At 33.9% G+C, this 16404-nt stretch overlaps 1 protein-coding gene across 1 annotated transcript in view; it reads right to left on the bottom strand.

Moving 5' to 3' along the window:
* The window catches only part of LOC149784758 (uncharacterized), a 93675-nt gene extending 90829 nt beyond the window's left edge, over positions 1-2846 (bottom strand). The window contains exons 1-2 of the mRNA XM_089932782.1: positions 2352-2846; positions 104-364 (exon numbers count right to left, since the gene is read on the bottom strand). Coding sequence (XP_089788908.1) covers positions 104-364; positions 2352-2784 — 694 coding nt within the window. The 5' untranslated portion in view covers positions 2785-2846. The remainder of the gene's footprint in view (positions 1-103; positions 365-2351) is intronic.
* Positions 2847-16404: the final 13558 nt, after the last annotated feature.

Genomic DNA, 16404 nt, shown 5'->3' with positions numbered 1-16404 from the left:
GACACTAATATATAGATAACAGTATAACATGATATATTTCCCTTCATAGCATGTGTATAAATACAGGAATGTGTATCTTTTATGATTGTGTATGCCCATATACCTTTTCCTTGCATTGTCCATTCATGGGTTGATAAAGAAACATCACAGCAGTTGACATAGACATCAATGCCTTCTGTACTACATCTCTCAGAAATGTTTACCTCCTTGCCAAGAAGACGCTTGACCAGGGTTGTCTTGCCTACACCAATGTGTCCGACAACCATGACTCGTATGCTGTGTACAGTCTCCTTTCCATCTTTCAGAGCCTCTTCAAAAAGTTGGATGGATCTGTGATCCATGTTTAAAATTTCTACTGGAACACCTGCATGTAAAGGATAAGTTACATGTATATTTTCAACAATGAGACAGTCTTTTATATCAAGTACACCTGACAGGCACCAATATGATTTCACTTTACAGTTATTATGTACTTCTGAAAAATTTGGAATTACCAACTGCAAGCAACTGTACAAGCCCCTGTGGCAACTAGTACTAATATCAGTGTCACTACTTCCACAAGGGTTCATATCATTTTCTTTGAAGGAAATTATACTTTTGGTAGACAGACTGTCACATCAAAAGGTGCATGACTGTTTAGGCCGATAAATCAGCCCCATACCACAGAATGAAGTCTACACATCGTCCGTCAGTACCAACACAGATTTAGGGCAATTTACCAACTGTTATAACAAGCATAATCAGTCTATGAAACGACAGTAACAATATTCTCTGAATCATAAAAAGAAAATAATAAATAAAATACAGACTTTATAATTTGTTTCATTACATGCCACATAATCCAAAAGAATGCTTTCTGAATAAAATGACTTGAAAAAATTTTTTGAAATTCATAATTAAACATTTAAAATGTTACTGCTTTGAGTACATGAAAATTAATAATACCTTTTATCATGAAATTGTTTTGATTTCCATTTTCAATAATAATAATAATAATAATAATGTCTGATTTACTTGCTATTTCAAAGCTAGTCAAAAGAGTTTTTGATTTTTTTAACTGCGAAAATATACTCTTCAGGACCATAAAACCACAAGAGTCTGACGTTTTATCAATAAAGTACGAAGAAACCTAACAACACGAAATTACTTTATCGATACTATAAATGTATAGTACCGATAAGGTGATTTCGTGCTGTCAGAGATTTCATTGTACTTTATTGATAAAACGTCAGACTCTAATAATTCAACTTACGATGTATATTAAGTTGTCCGTCTATTAAAATAGCATTTATTTAACACTGCATTCGCCGTTGACGAGTTTAATTTTTTCCAAATTGAAAAAGAAATACGCAGAGGGAACACGGTTGGTTTAAATTTTTTAAGATTAAAGAGATTTTCCTTTTGAATTATCGGCACTATTTGCTCATGTCTGTGCTAAGAACCACAAACATTTTTAGCTTCGTCTTTTCTGTGTGCCATATAAGGCCATTACATCCTTCTTTGGAAACGTAAACAGATCCTAGTAAATATGGCGCACTGAATAACGTCTCGTAGAATATCCAAATATGGTATAGCAAGCATTAGACGGGTCCCCTGTCGAACTTACACATGAGACTAAACACTATAGAAATATATCTTGTTTTTTTAATTTCACAGCACGTATATTTAAATGCCGATTATTCATTTTATTTTCAGTTTATTTTGTTTTGTTAACTGATAAATATTCGTTCCAAAATCCGTACAGAATGGCTCCATAACCATCAATGGTATCATAACTCTATCAAAAGACATGAGAATTTTGGACGCTGTAACCCAAGATCGTGAACCAGTCTAAACCTGATTTAATGTCGTGTGCAAGGATATATCAATGAAAGCGCCACCTTCTGGGAAATATGTGTTTTACGCTAGAATGAAAATGATGCGACTTCAGCAGCCTGCGCCATTATGACAGTCCATAGAGATTTATAGCAATATTTTGTGATGAAAATTAAGGTACAAATCATTTAACAATCATGACTGAATGGATTTGGGTACAAATATATTAGTAATAAATTTTAAATTAACAAATAATATTTTATTTATATTTAAAATTAATAAAGATGGCTAAGCAATATGACTTTGCCTTACACTTAAATCAAAATAATAACAAATGAGTTATTTATTCCACTATAATTTATTTTTACATCTTTAAAACGTGTTTGTCTTATAATAAAGTTACAAATGTGACATTTATAATTCTTATTTTTTGTTTTCAAAGGTGAACTGAAATCCTTCAGGACTGTAAATAAATAAAGTATGTAGTTTTCGTTGTTGTGTTATGTAAAAGATGTTTTAAAATCAAATGGAAATACCTGGTTGATGTGAATATTCCAGTCTGTAGACAGTAATCACATTACTTCCAGTGCTTGTGGTGTAAAGAACTCCATGCTGGTCATCATAGAATATTCCATAGAGACTTGATGACAAAGTGTGTATGGTCACTAGTTGACCGCTGTCTGTCAGCTGATGAATTATGTTAGAGTACTCGTCACACACGTACACATAATCCCTGTCAGCCATTATCGACCACGGTCTTAATTCCTGGTGTTGATACAGAAACTTGTGTGTGTGTGGATTAAAAATATCATATGCATACACACCTGTAGTAGTGGAGTTATAAGTCCGACACGAGATGTAGACTGTGTTGTCTTTAATGGCCAAGTGAGTACTACCATACCCTTTACAGACCTTGTGAGTTGAGTCTACACTTCCATCTGTAAGGTTTACAACACACCAGTAAAACATGTCGTCCCATTTGCAACCGCTGACAACGAGTTTGTCTGAATTCAATTTTGCCACTGAATCACATTCATAAAATCCTGTCATTACATCTAATGTTTTGACCCGTTTTACGTCATGTATAGATTTCAATGACAGGATTACAATCGTACAGTCAAACAGACACACAGCTACTTCCGTCTTGCTAATAAGACAGACATCCATGGGTTCGGACTCCAGTTTGTGTGATGTAGACAGTTTACCGTCATGTCGATTGTAAAGCTGGAGATTCCACGCACTACCGTAGTCTATGACCAGCAACGTATCTTCTGTCACCACAACGCCATTGTAGTCGGGTTCACGGCCGGCTGTGGATAAAAGAGTGACTTGCATCAGGATACGTAATACACTAAATACAGACATATATACTTTTAGTAAACAATGCAAAATAAACTTGTACACATCTATATATCAATTTTTGACCTAAAATAATAGTCTAAAGTCCTAAATTTAGCCACCACCACCACTATCGTAATAGTCTTATTATTTGTAGCATTATTACTATTACAGTTGGTTCCATAAAATACCTAATTCATGTCACACGAAGTATTTAAAACGAATCAAGTCCGTTTAGTTAGATGTAAGGACGAAAATTTCCGGAGTTACAGATTCACAAAATAAGCGATGTCTTATAAACGTATATGAACTTTACTGCTACAAAGATACAAGTTAATACATGCTGCTAACTTTTGACTCAGCGTCCATCCCTACTCCCTGTGATATAGCCTTTTTTTCTCACATTAAAAACTGTTAAGATTCCATGCCTTTTAAGTCTAATCTCAGCGTCCATCCCTACCACCAGGGACGTGGCCCCTGTGTCACAACAGTGAAACTCTTGAGATTATCACCCTGTAACCATATATACAACTGACGGACATAAAGGAAAAAATTAACCGATATATCATTCCATTTTTTTTTCGACCACTGGGACCAACCCTACTGTAATGGACGTTTTTCCTACTGCACCACATCTTTCAAAGTGTGTACCCACATACCGATTTCAGAAAACATATGTAATCAAGGATGTAAAAACTGTACAAACTTAGACATTTCATTCATCAATTTATAATTTCTAACCTGACTGTCGGCATGGAGTGCCAAAACCTGTCAACTTGTTGACGTATTGAATCAAACGGGAGTTTCTTTACTAACACGGTCGCCATATTTGCATAGGCGGGTCTATGTTTTGAAGTAACACCGTCTTTAATAATCTCAGTAATTCCGTATGTATTGGAGTGATATCTCTTTCTTCTTTTCATTGGTTCAGTTTGTTTTAGAAATATTAAAACTAGACTTAATAAATATTTGACGCAGACAGCACATTTTTTATTAATCAAATAATACTAAGTTCCTCATGGCGCTAATCAGGTTATAAATTATAAAGTGATGAATGAAATAACTAAACATTGATGAACGAAATGACAACGTCTTTTGAATTTTGTACATCTTTGATGCTTTTCGTTTTTAAAATCGGTAGTGGTTACAATAAACGGAAGCGTATGCGTAAAATTATCAAATCATTCACAAAGTATGACGGTACATTTAAATTTTATTTTGATTTTTTTTTAAAGCAGTGAAAAATTAAATAGAAGATGAATGCCTGCCGAATGATGAACTAAAAAATTTTTTAAAAAATTACGTATAAAGTTACTTTTTCTTTGAAAATATAATGCATTTATTATTATAATTTATTTAGACGAAAGAAAAACATCACATTGGAGATACAAACGGAGACAAGGGAATCAGCCTTCAGTACAGGCACTCGTTTATGTCAGTAAAAAAAATAACAGTTATTAAATACACCCACTCACTTTCTAAAAAAATTAGTACAATGGGAGTGGGTGTTGCCCATAATTTTCATTTTACTGACGGAAACAAGCAGCCCTGTTAGTATCAGTGGCACTTAAAACAATATTTTTAAAAAGATAAACGTTACAGAGATCAATCATGTCTTCCTGCAATATTTTATAATGATGTTCAACATTACATGTATGTACTACACTTACTAAACCAAAGAACAGTCCTGTTTGCAAGTAAACGTCTGCATTCTCCAATCCTGTCTGTCGTCTGCTACAAAATTCGGCTACACATTCCTAAGAGCTCGTGCGCTTGGCGCATTAATACACTACCAGGTTCTTAGGAACCTCCGGTCCATATGTACTATCAGATAATTAACCAATAACCCGACTATTTTGGTGGCTTCGCCTGGTTCCCAGCCAGTATGTTGCTAAATTCTATTGCATGTGTAAGTATAAAAGGAGACCAGTATATGTAGCTACTGACGCAGACTGGTTTGCATTATCTTTCCATATTCTGCAGCTTGTATATGTAAGGCAAGAGTACCAGTACGATATGGGTGTATTAGGTACGATTCAAGTGCATGTTTGTTGATACAGTTTCAATAAAAATGAAATTTAGCTTGCCCATCATTTTCCTGCAAATTATGAATTATAAAACCTCCACATTAATTTCATGCCTCGAATGCTCACTTTCCATAAAGAGTATAAAGTGAACAGCAGCGTGAACGTTGTTTAGTTTGTCGTACATTTCGAATTTCCTTACTGCGTAGACAGGAGTAGTTTCCTGTAAACTTCAGAGGTTATTGCATGTATAAAATGCCTTTAGCAATTAGTGACTAGGCTTAATGCAGCTATGACAGTATCTTAAAAGTATCTGCTATCTTCTGATAATTACACGAGCTCAAGACGTGACTAAATGGTGCCTTTTTAAAACCCTTACCAATATTTTACTGTGAATTCGATAGGTTTTTGTTCCAGGGAAGCTATTCAGTCTTGCCCAAATGAAAGCCATTAAAGTATTTTTATATTTATTGAATTTTTAAGTTTTAATCATGACCGACCAATAGGCAGCACTTTATCACTATGTAGCCTCCCACCCACACCCACCTGAACTGTCCTATGAATTAAATTCACATTTAACCATGTCTTCCAGTTACATGTGTTCTGCACATTCATGTCCAATAGTATTTTAAGAAAGCAAACTTATTAGCTTTTTCACACCATTGACAACAGTTTTATTTAATGTTTGTGAGTGAACATATTAAGAAAAGTAATCCATATGACCAATGAGTACTTTTTTGATATCATGTTTTCTATTCAATCCTGTCCTACCCAACGATGCTCACTAAAACAACTGTTATCTGTCATTAGGTACATGCATGCTGTGATCACTTTTACTTTGCTTATGCAAGCAGTCAGCAATATCATTAGGTATTCCAAGTCCCACTCATCTATTATTTCCTTTTAATATGTTTTGGTTTTCAGCTGTAGATTCAACCCAGTCATAGGAATATTTATTTAAGAAAGTCTATTTCTTGCATCTTGTTGAGTTATGTGCACAGAATGATAATCTCTGATGGTAGAGTGTGTATCGGTAACATTTTAAACAATATTAATAACTCCATTATTACATGTTATAATTTGAATTCATTATTTGTATTGCAGAGAGAAGATATAAATTAAATGAAGCTCATTAATGTCTGACTGTTCTTAAGTGAATATTTTTCATTATTTATTTTATTATCAGTATGATGAATTGCCTTTGGCATTGCATGTGAATAGTACAGAATATAGGTTTAAAATGTCATAACCATTTTGTACCTAATTTCGAACCATCCTTTTAATTTAACAAGTATTCAGACCTATGCTGTCTCAAAGAGGGATGGCCCCAGCTAGCTGAGTGATCCAAAGCACTCTCCGGCACTCCAGATCACTGCCATCACATCTCTGTCTATTTTGATTCAATCTCAGGCGAAACCATTGTGGGTGTGTGAGAAAGCAGACCATTAGCTTCCTTGGGGTTGGTGTTAATTATTGGAGTTATTCCAGGTTTTTCATCTACCAGTTACAATGGCCAACATGTATAATCTATGATGTGATGAAAAATGGCAGTAAAGACACATCTCAATGAAGGAAATTTAAGAGTCTGTGTTGCTTATTTAATTTACTGTATGGGACTAAATTTCTGCACATTTTTGCAAACAATACCACCTTTTCAAGAATCTCCCCTCCCCAATCTTCAGTCCATCTTGTTTTAAAAATAACTTACAGTTCCAGATAACATGTTCTTGATATAATTCCATTACCATCTATAATCAAAACATACGAACATGCTACATTTATACGTTTTTTTCCTATTCTTGGACTTGTGAATAAAAGCTTTTATCCCCACTTCGGTGAACATACTATAATTTATCAGCACCATCCTTCCATTCCACTAATATGTAACATGCTTATTAGAAGTACTTATTATAATTACCAAAGGGAGATAACTGTTTGCCAATATTGATACATTGACATTGAGGAATTGTGTATGTACTTTTTTATGATAATGTCTTTCTTCATAATATCAAAATATAATTTCACTAAGTAGCACAGCAGTCCTATCAATAAAAATTAGATTAGCAGTTAACACCCTTGAAGACCATTTGGTCTAATAAAGAACTTTAATCTTACTTTATCTTGTATTACCTAATTATAGGATACAAAGTATTTCATACATCAATCAAAGCTTTTTACCATATATGGTTTTAATTTATATATCTGGTCATTTTATAGGTCACTATACATTTTTGACTTTGAGTAATAACAGGAACCTTACAGTTGTTTGGGGGGTCCCAAGTGGTCTAAAGCACTCACCGTTAAGGATCACTGCTATCTCACCTCTATCTGCATGGGTTTTCGAGTTTCGGGTTGGGCCAATGTGGGTACCGGTATGTGAGAAAGCTTGCCAGTAGCTTCTCTTTGGTCGGTGGCTCTTTGCAGGGTTTTTACGGGGTTCTTCCTCCACCATTAATACTGGCCGCCATGTACAGCCTATCTTGTGCTGAAAATGGTGTTGAACCCTACAACAACAACAGTTGTTTGGCCCTATTAAACCCTTTCTGTTCTTGGATGATGTTTTTTGACCAAAATCTTGTTTGCATTTAATTTTAAGTGAGATATCAACAGATACAGGGAAAGTAAAATATTTAGCCAAACCAGGCCTGATCAGATATTTAGATATATTGAGTAGGTCCTAAAATCTGTTTAGGTGCAGGTGACTCGATTCTCATGTTTTCATTTTGCATACTAATTTAAAATTTTGAATTAGATTTGTTTTAAAAGAACTTACTGTCATGGTTAAGCATATTTTTTTTAAAAATAATATGTAGATGTCCTCTATAGGTTGTCATGGCACCACAATTTGTACATCAGACTTGGGTTAAATTACAAAGTAATTGGAGTAATTAAGTAATTATTTACAACTACAATGTAACTGTAATTGAACAACGCCAGTATCATGTAATTGTAATTGAAGGTCTAGATTTACATAATTGCTCAATTACAAGTCAATTACAAAAGCAAAGCTGATTGTGGGTTTTTATTCCAAACAAATTATAAAAACTGAAAAATATCCATATTTATCTTAACTGCCAGTTGTCAGACTTAAAATACAGAAATTAATTTAGAATAAGCATTAAAACTAAGGTTTAGATAAGAAAATTGTGCACAAATGATTTTAGTTTGTCTACAGTAGGATTCAGACTTGGGTTCAATTAATTACAATTACACTTTTTGTGAAATTGTTATTATATTTGAAAATCACCAGTATAGTGTAATTGTAATGACAGTCATAACTTTGAGTACTTGAAATTGTTTGTGTGTGTGATTTGAATTTTTAACTTAGTTTTAAAACGTTTTCAGTCATTACTATGATATCTGCAGTGTGGCAGTTTATAGTGATGTCTAGGACTGGGGCATCATGCCGCAGACATGTAGCATCATGTCCAACCCAGTCCCTTTATCCTGACATCAGGACAACAAGTCCTAACACGACCCTCTTAATGTTGAGTGCCAAGTGAGGCACTTGCTAGTACAATTTGTATAAGTCTTTGGTATGACTCAGCTGAGGTTCTAACCCACTACCTCCTGCATCTGAGGCAGACGTTCTAACCACTTAGGCCACCTTAGCGGCTAACTGAATTCTAATTGACATCTGCAAGGACATCGTAATTGTTATTTGAAAGACATACATGTTGATATGCATATGTAGATTACTTCATTTGATTTTATGTTATTATAGCAATGTTGCACATACTTTACATTCTGGCACAAAATGTTTCCCCAACACCTGTAAAATCAGGGATGTGTATGCCACAAAGCTAATAGCATCCCCTTTACTGTGCTAGATTTTTCCTTTCCCTGTATCAAGTAATAATATAGCAGATTGTTATTATCATGGTGGAGATAATTTTTGTCTTCTGAAAAGAAATCCCTTGAATTTTACCAGTGTACGTAATATGTTTTGTACATGTAGTCACTTTGTAAAACTGTATGTCATTGACTCGAAGAAATATTTTTCTCCGTTACCCTCAGCGGGTAACAGTAACCCCAGTTCATAAGCATTTGGCTGTGTTTAGTTATTTTTGGTAGGAAACTTTGTTATAAGAATGTGATATTGCTATGTTTGAATAGAGTGCTGATTTACTGTAATGTTCTCTACCTTCCCAGGCAATACAACTGTACCATCACTAGGGTCTACATTTCATGTGCCAGGCTTGTCTACATTTTGGTGTTAGCTTGCACCTCATTAAGGTAGCCCAATGTCTGTTTACAGTCTGAGACATCTATAAATACAAGTTAATCACTTAGACCTACTTTTCCTAATTTGAAATAAGTGTAACATTTTTTTTTAAAGCTTAACTTTGGAGAGGATTTTTCTATTAGGGTATGAAATAAAATGTTTAAGCCTTCATCTTGAAATCAACATCACAATAATTCATGCAAATTATTTAAAATAACTTGCAGTTATAACTGTACATTGTACATAATTGAAGAATGCATAGTATAAGTCACAGTGACATACTTTGCCCAATTACTAGGATTATCAATGTCTGTTTTCAATATATGTCAATCAGCAAAACTATAATGACACTTAGTGAATGAAACTGAAAGGAAAATACTTTTAGCCAAAAACATTTTTTTTTCTTTTTCAGTTTCTTTTTTTTTTTTTGTATTGGACTTTATTGTACCTTAGACTTTTGTTTCCATATAGCAGAACAATACTTCAGTTATAGGCCTACATGGCACAGTTGAACCAAACAAAGGCAATGATGACTTTTTCTCTTGTCTATCATGTTGTAAATAAATTGTTTAAAGGCAACATAGTGTATACAACAAGAACAAAATGTGTAAAGCATCCATTCTTTTTTCCCTTGATCTAGTTTGCATCCACGTGATTTTGAACATTATACGCGTCCTTTCGTAAAAGTCAACGCCTATGTTTAGTGTTTACAGATTGAGTAGGGGTGGTGGCAGGTACATGAAATAAAGTTACTGTTACGTAAATATAAATGTATCAGAAACGATTTTTTTTTCTCTTCATCCCAGATGCCATTTATCGTAAAAACACAAAATATAAAAGTTTCACTTATCATTTTCTCCAATAAATTATATTTGATTTATATCGTGATATAGAAATTCGGAAATCATCCGTGCATTGTCCATTTTGTTTGCATTAGATATGATGTCCGTGACCATTTTGTTTTAAGAAAGATCGAAGTTGACAAATGCTAGTACTGGTTGTACGAGTAGGACAGAGGACCAGACTATTTCCCGGCTCATGGGCGCTTTATTGTGACGTCATTAGTATATAGTGACGTATGCGGCGTTCAACCTTTTAACAGCATCAGAGCTGTGTTCCATCGCCGTAAGAAATAATTCCTGGCTTATTCAAATACCGAATTTTGAAAACTCGTGCCATTCTGCAATAAATCCACCGTAGAAACCAAATGCGAACTAAATTGAGTGTGCTACATTCATCAAAGGCTGTGATTTATTCAATGGTATTTTACTGCTAAATTTACAGTACTGCTGTACTATGAAGAGCATACTCAGTGCAATCGAAGGCCAAGGTCATGGGTTTATCAAGTGTAACGTGCACTTTTTATTCATAGGCTGAATCCTAAACGTTATTGAGAACAGATAAATGGAACTTTCATCTAAGAGTGGGTCTGAAAATAATGGCAGAGGAACGATTCAAATAAACGTTATCATCATCGTAGTCATTGTCATCATTATCATCAAATTATTTAACATAATCGATACAAGCAGCAGTACCGAATTTGTTATCATCATTATCATTGTGAATATGGTCATGTACATGCATTTAATTCAATTCAATTCTGTAATGTTGTTGTTGTGATGATTGCAGTACTGTACAAGATTATTTCAGTTGATTTTCTTGCTGATGTCATTATTGTTATTGTTGTTGTAATGATTACGGTAATGTAGAAGATTATTTCAGTTGATTTTCTTGCCGATGTCATTATTGTTGTTGTTGTGATGATTGCAGTACTGTACAGAAGATTATTTCAGTTGATTTCATTGCCGATGTTATTATTGTTGTTGTTGTGATGATTACAGTAATGTAGAAGATTATTTCAGTTGATTTTATTGCCAATGTTATTGTTGTTGTTGTTGTGATGATTACAGTACTTTAGAAGATTATTTCAGTTGATTTTCTTGCCGATGTTATTATTGTTGTTGTTGTAATGATTACAGTACTGTAGAAGATTATTTCAGTTGATTTTATTGCCGATGTTATTGTTGTTGTTGTTGTGATGATTGCAGTACGGTAGAAGATTATTTCAGTTGATTTTCTTGCCGATGTTATTATTGTTGTTGTTGTGATGATTGCAGTACTGTAGAAGATTATTTCAGTTGATTTTATTGCCGATGTTATTATTGTTGTTGTTGTAATGATTACGGTAATGTAGAAGATTATTCCAGTTGATTTTATTGCCGATGTTATTATTGTTGTTGTTGTAATGATTACAGTACTGTAGAAGATTATTCCAGTTGATTTTATTGCAGATGTCATTGTTGTTGTTGTTGTAATGATTACAGTACTGTAGAAGATTATTCCAGTTGATTTTATTGCAGATGTCGTTGTTGTTGTTGTAATGATTACAGTACTGTAGAAGATTATTTCAGTTGATTTTATTGCCGATGTTATTATTGTTGTTGTTGTTGTAATGATTACAGTACTGTAGAAGATTATTTCAGTTGATTTTATTGCCGATGTTATTATTGTTGTTGTTGTGATGATTGCAGTACTGTAGAAGATTATTTCAGTTGATTTTATTGCAGATGTCATTGTTGTTGTTGTTGTAATGATTACAGTACTGTAGAAGATTATTCCAGTTGATTTTCTTGCCGATGTCATTATTGTTGTTAAGCTTACTCTTTCCCTGTTTTTTTTTTTGTTTTTTTTTTTGGCCAGGGGTGGGATTTTTTTTCAACCGGATGTATATTTTCTTTCCATTTCGTGCTTGTTTTATTTCAGAAAATTAAATATTATAATTTTTCCCGTAATTATCAAATTATCAAACTATCTGCTGTACTTAACGTTGCCAGTAATTGGAGAAGTTGTATGGAATTGACTTTTTAAATAATCGAGCTGTGTATAAAGAATTATGTTTTTTTCTGTGTAGTAGTATTTTACGTGTACCAGTATTTCCTTGTTTGTTGGATGGGTGGCTGGGATGGTTATTGTTTTCTCACTCAGTAATATATATATATATATATATATATATATATATATATATATATATATATATATATATATATATATATATATATATATATATATATATATATAGATTTATACCACCATTTCGGTTAATTCTGAGCGTCGGGTAATTCTGCGCAACGATACGTCATTTCTGTAAACAATGAATCACGTGTTAATTTTGTTCAAAAATCCATTTTGTGTCAAAAAAGAACGATTGTACTTTAGTTAAGAAATGTGATATTTAAAGTGTACACTAATATCCCGCATTGCGACTCGAAATGCAGACAAAAATGTGATTTCTAAATGTCAACATGAAGACCCTATCTATGACCTTCTTGAACCGTTAACCCAGAAAATCCGATTTACTGTGCATCTATTAGAATCATACAAATAAATACATTATATTAAAGATGAAAATGTATACCTGAAAACAATACTGCAGTTTAATCCAAGTTTCCAAGTTTACAAGAAGTTGTCCCACAGGTACAAAATCGTCTGCTACCCAACGCGTCAACTTCTAGAACATAAATTCTCAAGAAATTCCCCGGCGTATAGTTTGTGTCTAAATACTTTAGTAAATTTTCCCCATCAACAAGACGTTCTAAACACATTACGTACTACTCATTGTTGTTTCTCTTCCACATAATCGCTTATTTTTTATAAAATGTTGAACTCCACTAACTTTTTTACAAGATCGGTTTAGTTTGCTTAATATCTCTTGCCATTTACTGGCATTGTTACGTTGAATTTTGTAAAATTAACTATAAACCTGACCTAATTACTCGACTTAACTGCTGACAGAAACAGTCCAAAGTAACATATTTCATTTATTTAGCCCGATGGATAAACATTACATCTTTTCAAAGCTGTGCGCAGAATAGGCCGACATAATCGCGAGTCATGAAAACACCGGGGTGGTATCCCTTGCATCAAAAATTAATATTATTTTGAACAGAATATTTTGGTGACAATTGCCTCTTTTCAAATGGTAAGCATTGCTGTATTTTATTTTTGTCAATCTGTCGAACTCGGTACGCGTTTTGCATCAATATTGCTGACGGAAACCTTAGGTGCGCAGAAATGCACGACAGCATTATATATATATATATATATATATATATATATATATATATATATATATATATATATAGTTAGAGTTTCATTGAATACTGATCTATTCATTTCCTTGTGTTAGTTAAAGTTTCTGTACATTTTTTTATTTACTATTAATATCATATGCATGACATTTTTATTTAGTTACTTTTGCATTTCATGTCAACACTTGAGGCCACAAAAGAATGATATATGTGAAGTCTTAATTAATTAATTAAGTTTAAAAAAAAAAAGATTTACGCGTTTTTCATTCGGGGTCTGATAGTTAAAATAATAGCATGCAGGTTAAATTTTTTAAATACAGATTGATCAGTTTAAATGTAATTGGTCCATTTACGATGGTACGGTCATTCGATTCATTTATCCTTAATTCAGTTATATCAGTTAATCGAATGTATGATATATTATTTTACGATATCCAAAAAAATGAATGTATTTCATATAGTGGAACTGACGATATCACAAATTGAAAACATTTATGATACCACAGATTTGAATATTTGTTCTTGTAAATTAATTTAGGATATCATAAAATGAAATTATAATATCATATTTTAAATGTAAAGTATTATAAATTCCTGGACATTATTTTATATCATATATTTTCTGTAATAATGACAGGTGTTGTTTTCATTATTTATTTTATATCATATATTTTCTGTAATAATGACAGGTGTTCTTTTCATTACTAAACCTAATCTAGCAATAATAGGTACACTCATTTATTTTATAACATATGTAACCATAGCTATGTTTTATATAGAAATAGCACAATAAAGTGTTACTTTGATTTAAAAGGTGATAAGCTCTCTCACTTGAATTTTTATATTGAACGGATACTCCATGGAAGCTCGATGGAAATTGCAGTTCCGAAAATATATTCATCGAAATCTTTGTCCTCACCCAGCACCGCACAGTATATTAAGCACGGATTGGGAAGGACTAGGTTTATAACTGATTCTCCGTGCCATGCTAAGATTTTTTTTAAAAAATCCAGTCTTTTTGACTTGAGTTTTAATCCATAGGTAAATTTAAACTGCATCAAGAAATATCGAATTTTTCTACTCAAAATGCGCTCGAATCCTTAGCCATCAATGTTTTAAAAGAAAAGACTCGATTTCCTTGATAATTTGACATTTTTAAAACGTTGTAAAACTAATACATTTTCTACAGGGGATTTTACGAATCACTCATATTTAAAAAAGAATCAGTATCATGCCCCTTGACCATAGGGCAGTTTCAGATATTGACCACTCATACTTTAATAAAATAGGCATTCTAGTTCCTAGACCCAAATAATAATCATCACCTTGCATTCAGTAGAGCGAAACATAAGTGGAAACTCATGCAATTTATACTGTGATAATTTCATATATTCTTGTTAGAGAGGTGATGTAAGTATTTTACGAGTTTAACATAAAAACTAGAATTTGAGTATCAAGATATATCGTGCATTTGTTCGCAAATTTGGATGGGATAAGAGTGTGGCCAAAAATGGATGTGTTACAAGTTTGGATGGGATAAGAGTGTGGCCAAACATGGATGTGTTACAAGTTTGGATGGGATAAGAGTGTGGCCAAACATGGATGTGTTACAAGTTTGGATGGGATAAGAGTGTGGCCAAACATGGATGTGTTACAAATTTGGATGGGATAAGAGTGTGGCCAAACATGGATGTGTTACAAGTTTGGATGGGATAAGAGTGTGGCCAAACATGGATGTGTTACAAGTTTGGATGGGATAAGAGTGTGGCCAAACATGGATGTGTTACAAATTTGGATGGCATAAGAGTGTGGCCAAAAATGGATGTGTTACAAGTTTGGATGGGATAAGAGTGTGGCCAAACATGGATGTGTTACAAGTTTGGATGGGATAAGAGTGTGGCCAAACATGGATGTGTTACAAGTTTGGATGGGATAAGAGTGTGGCCAAAAATGGACGTGTTACAAATTTGGATGGGATAAGAGTGTGGCCAAACATGGACGTGTTACAAGTTAGGATGGGATAAGAGTGTGGCCAAACATGGACGTGTTACAAGTTTGGATGGGATAAGAGTGTGGCCAAACATGGATGTGTTACAAGTTTGGATGGGATAAGAGTGTGGTCAAACATGGATGTGTTACAAGTTTGGATGGGATAAGAGTGTGGCCAAACATGGATGTGTTACAAGTTTGGATGGGATAAGAGTGTGGCCAAAAATGGACGTGTTACAAGTTTGGATGGGATAAGAGTGTGGCCAAACATGGACGTGTTACAAGTTTGGATGGGATAAGAGTGTGGCCAAACATGGATGTGTTACAAGTTTGGATGGGATAAGAGTGTGGCCAAACATGGATGTGTTACAAGTTTGGATGGGATAAGAGTGTGGCCAAACATGGATGTGTTACAAGTTTGGATGGGATAAGAGTGTGGCCAAACATGGATGTGTTACAAATTTGGATGGGATAAGAGTGTGGCCAAACATGGACGTGTTACAAGTTTGGATGGGATAAGAGTGTGGCCAAACATGGACGTGTTACAAGTTTGGATGGGATAAGAGTGTGGCCAAACATGGACGTGTTACAAGTTTGGATGGGATAAGAGTGTGGCCAAACATGGACGTGTTACAGGTTTGGATGGGATAAGAGTGTGGCCAAAAATGGACGTGTTACAAGTTTGGATGGGATAAGAGTGTGGCCAAACATGGACGTGTTACAAGTTTGGATGGGATAAGAGTGTGGCCAAACATGGACGTGTTACAAGTTTGGATGGGATAAGAGTGTGGCCAAACATGGACGTGTTACAAGTTTGGATGGGAGCCAAACATGGATGTGTTACAAGTTTGGATGGGATAAGAGTGTGGCCAAACATGGATGTGTTACAAGTTTGGATGGGATAAGAGTGTGGCCAAACATGGAT

The sequence above is a fragment of the Sinohyriopsis cumingii genome, chromosome 14 (genome assembly GCF_028554795.1).
Source record: "Sinohyriopsis cumingii isolate HCF-2022 chromosome 14, ASM2855479v2, whole genome shotgun sequence".
Lineage (NCBI taxonomy): Eukaryota > Metazoa > Mollusca > Bivalvia > Unionida > Unionidae > Sinohyriopsis > Sinohyriopsis cumingii.
The sequence above is the reverse complement of the archived record's forward strand: the minus strand, read 5'-3'. Positions and strand labels throughout refer to the sequence as shown.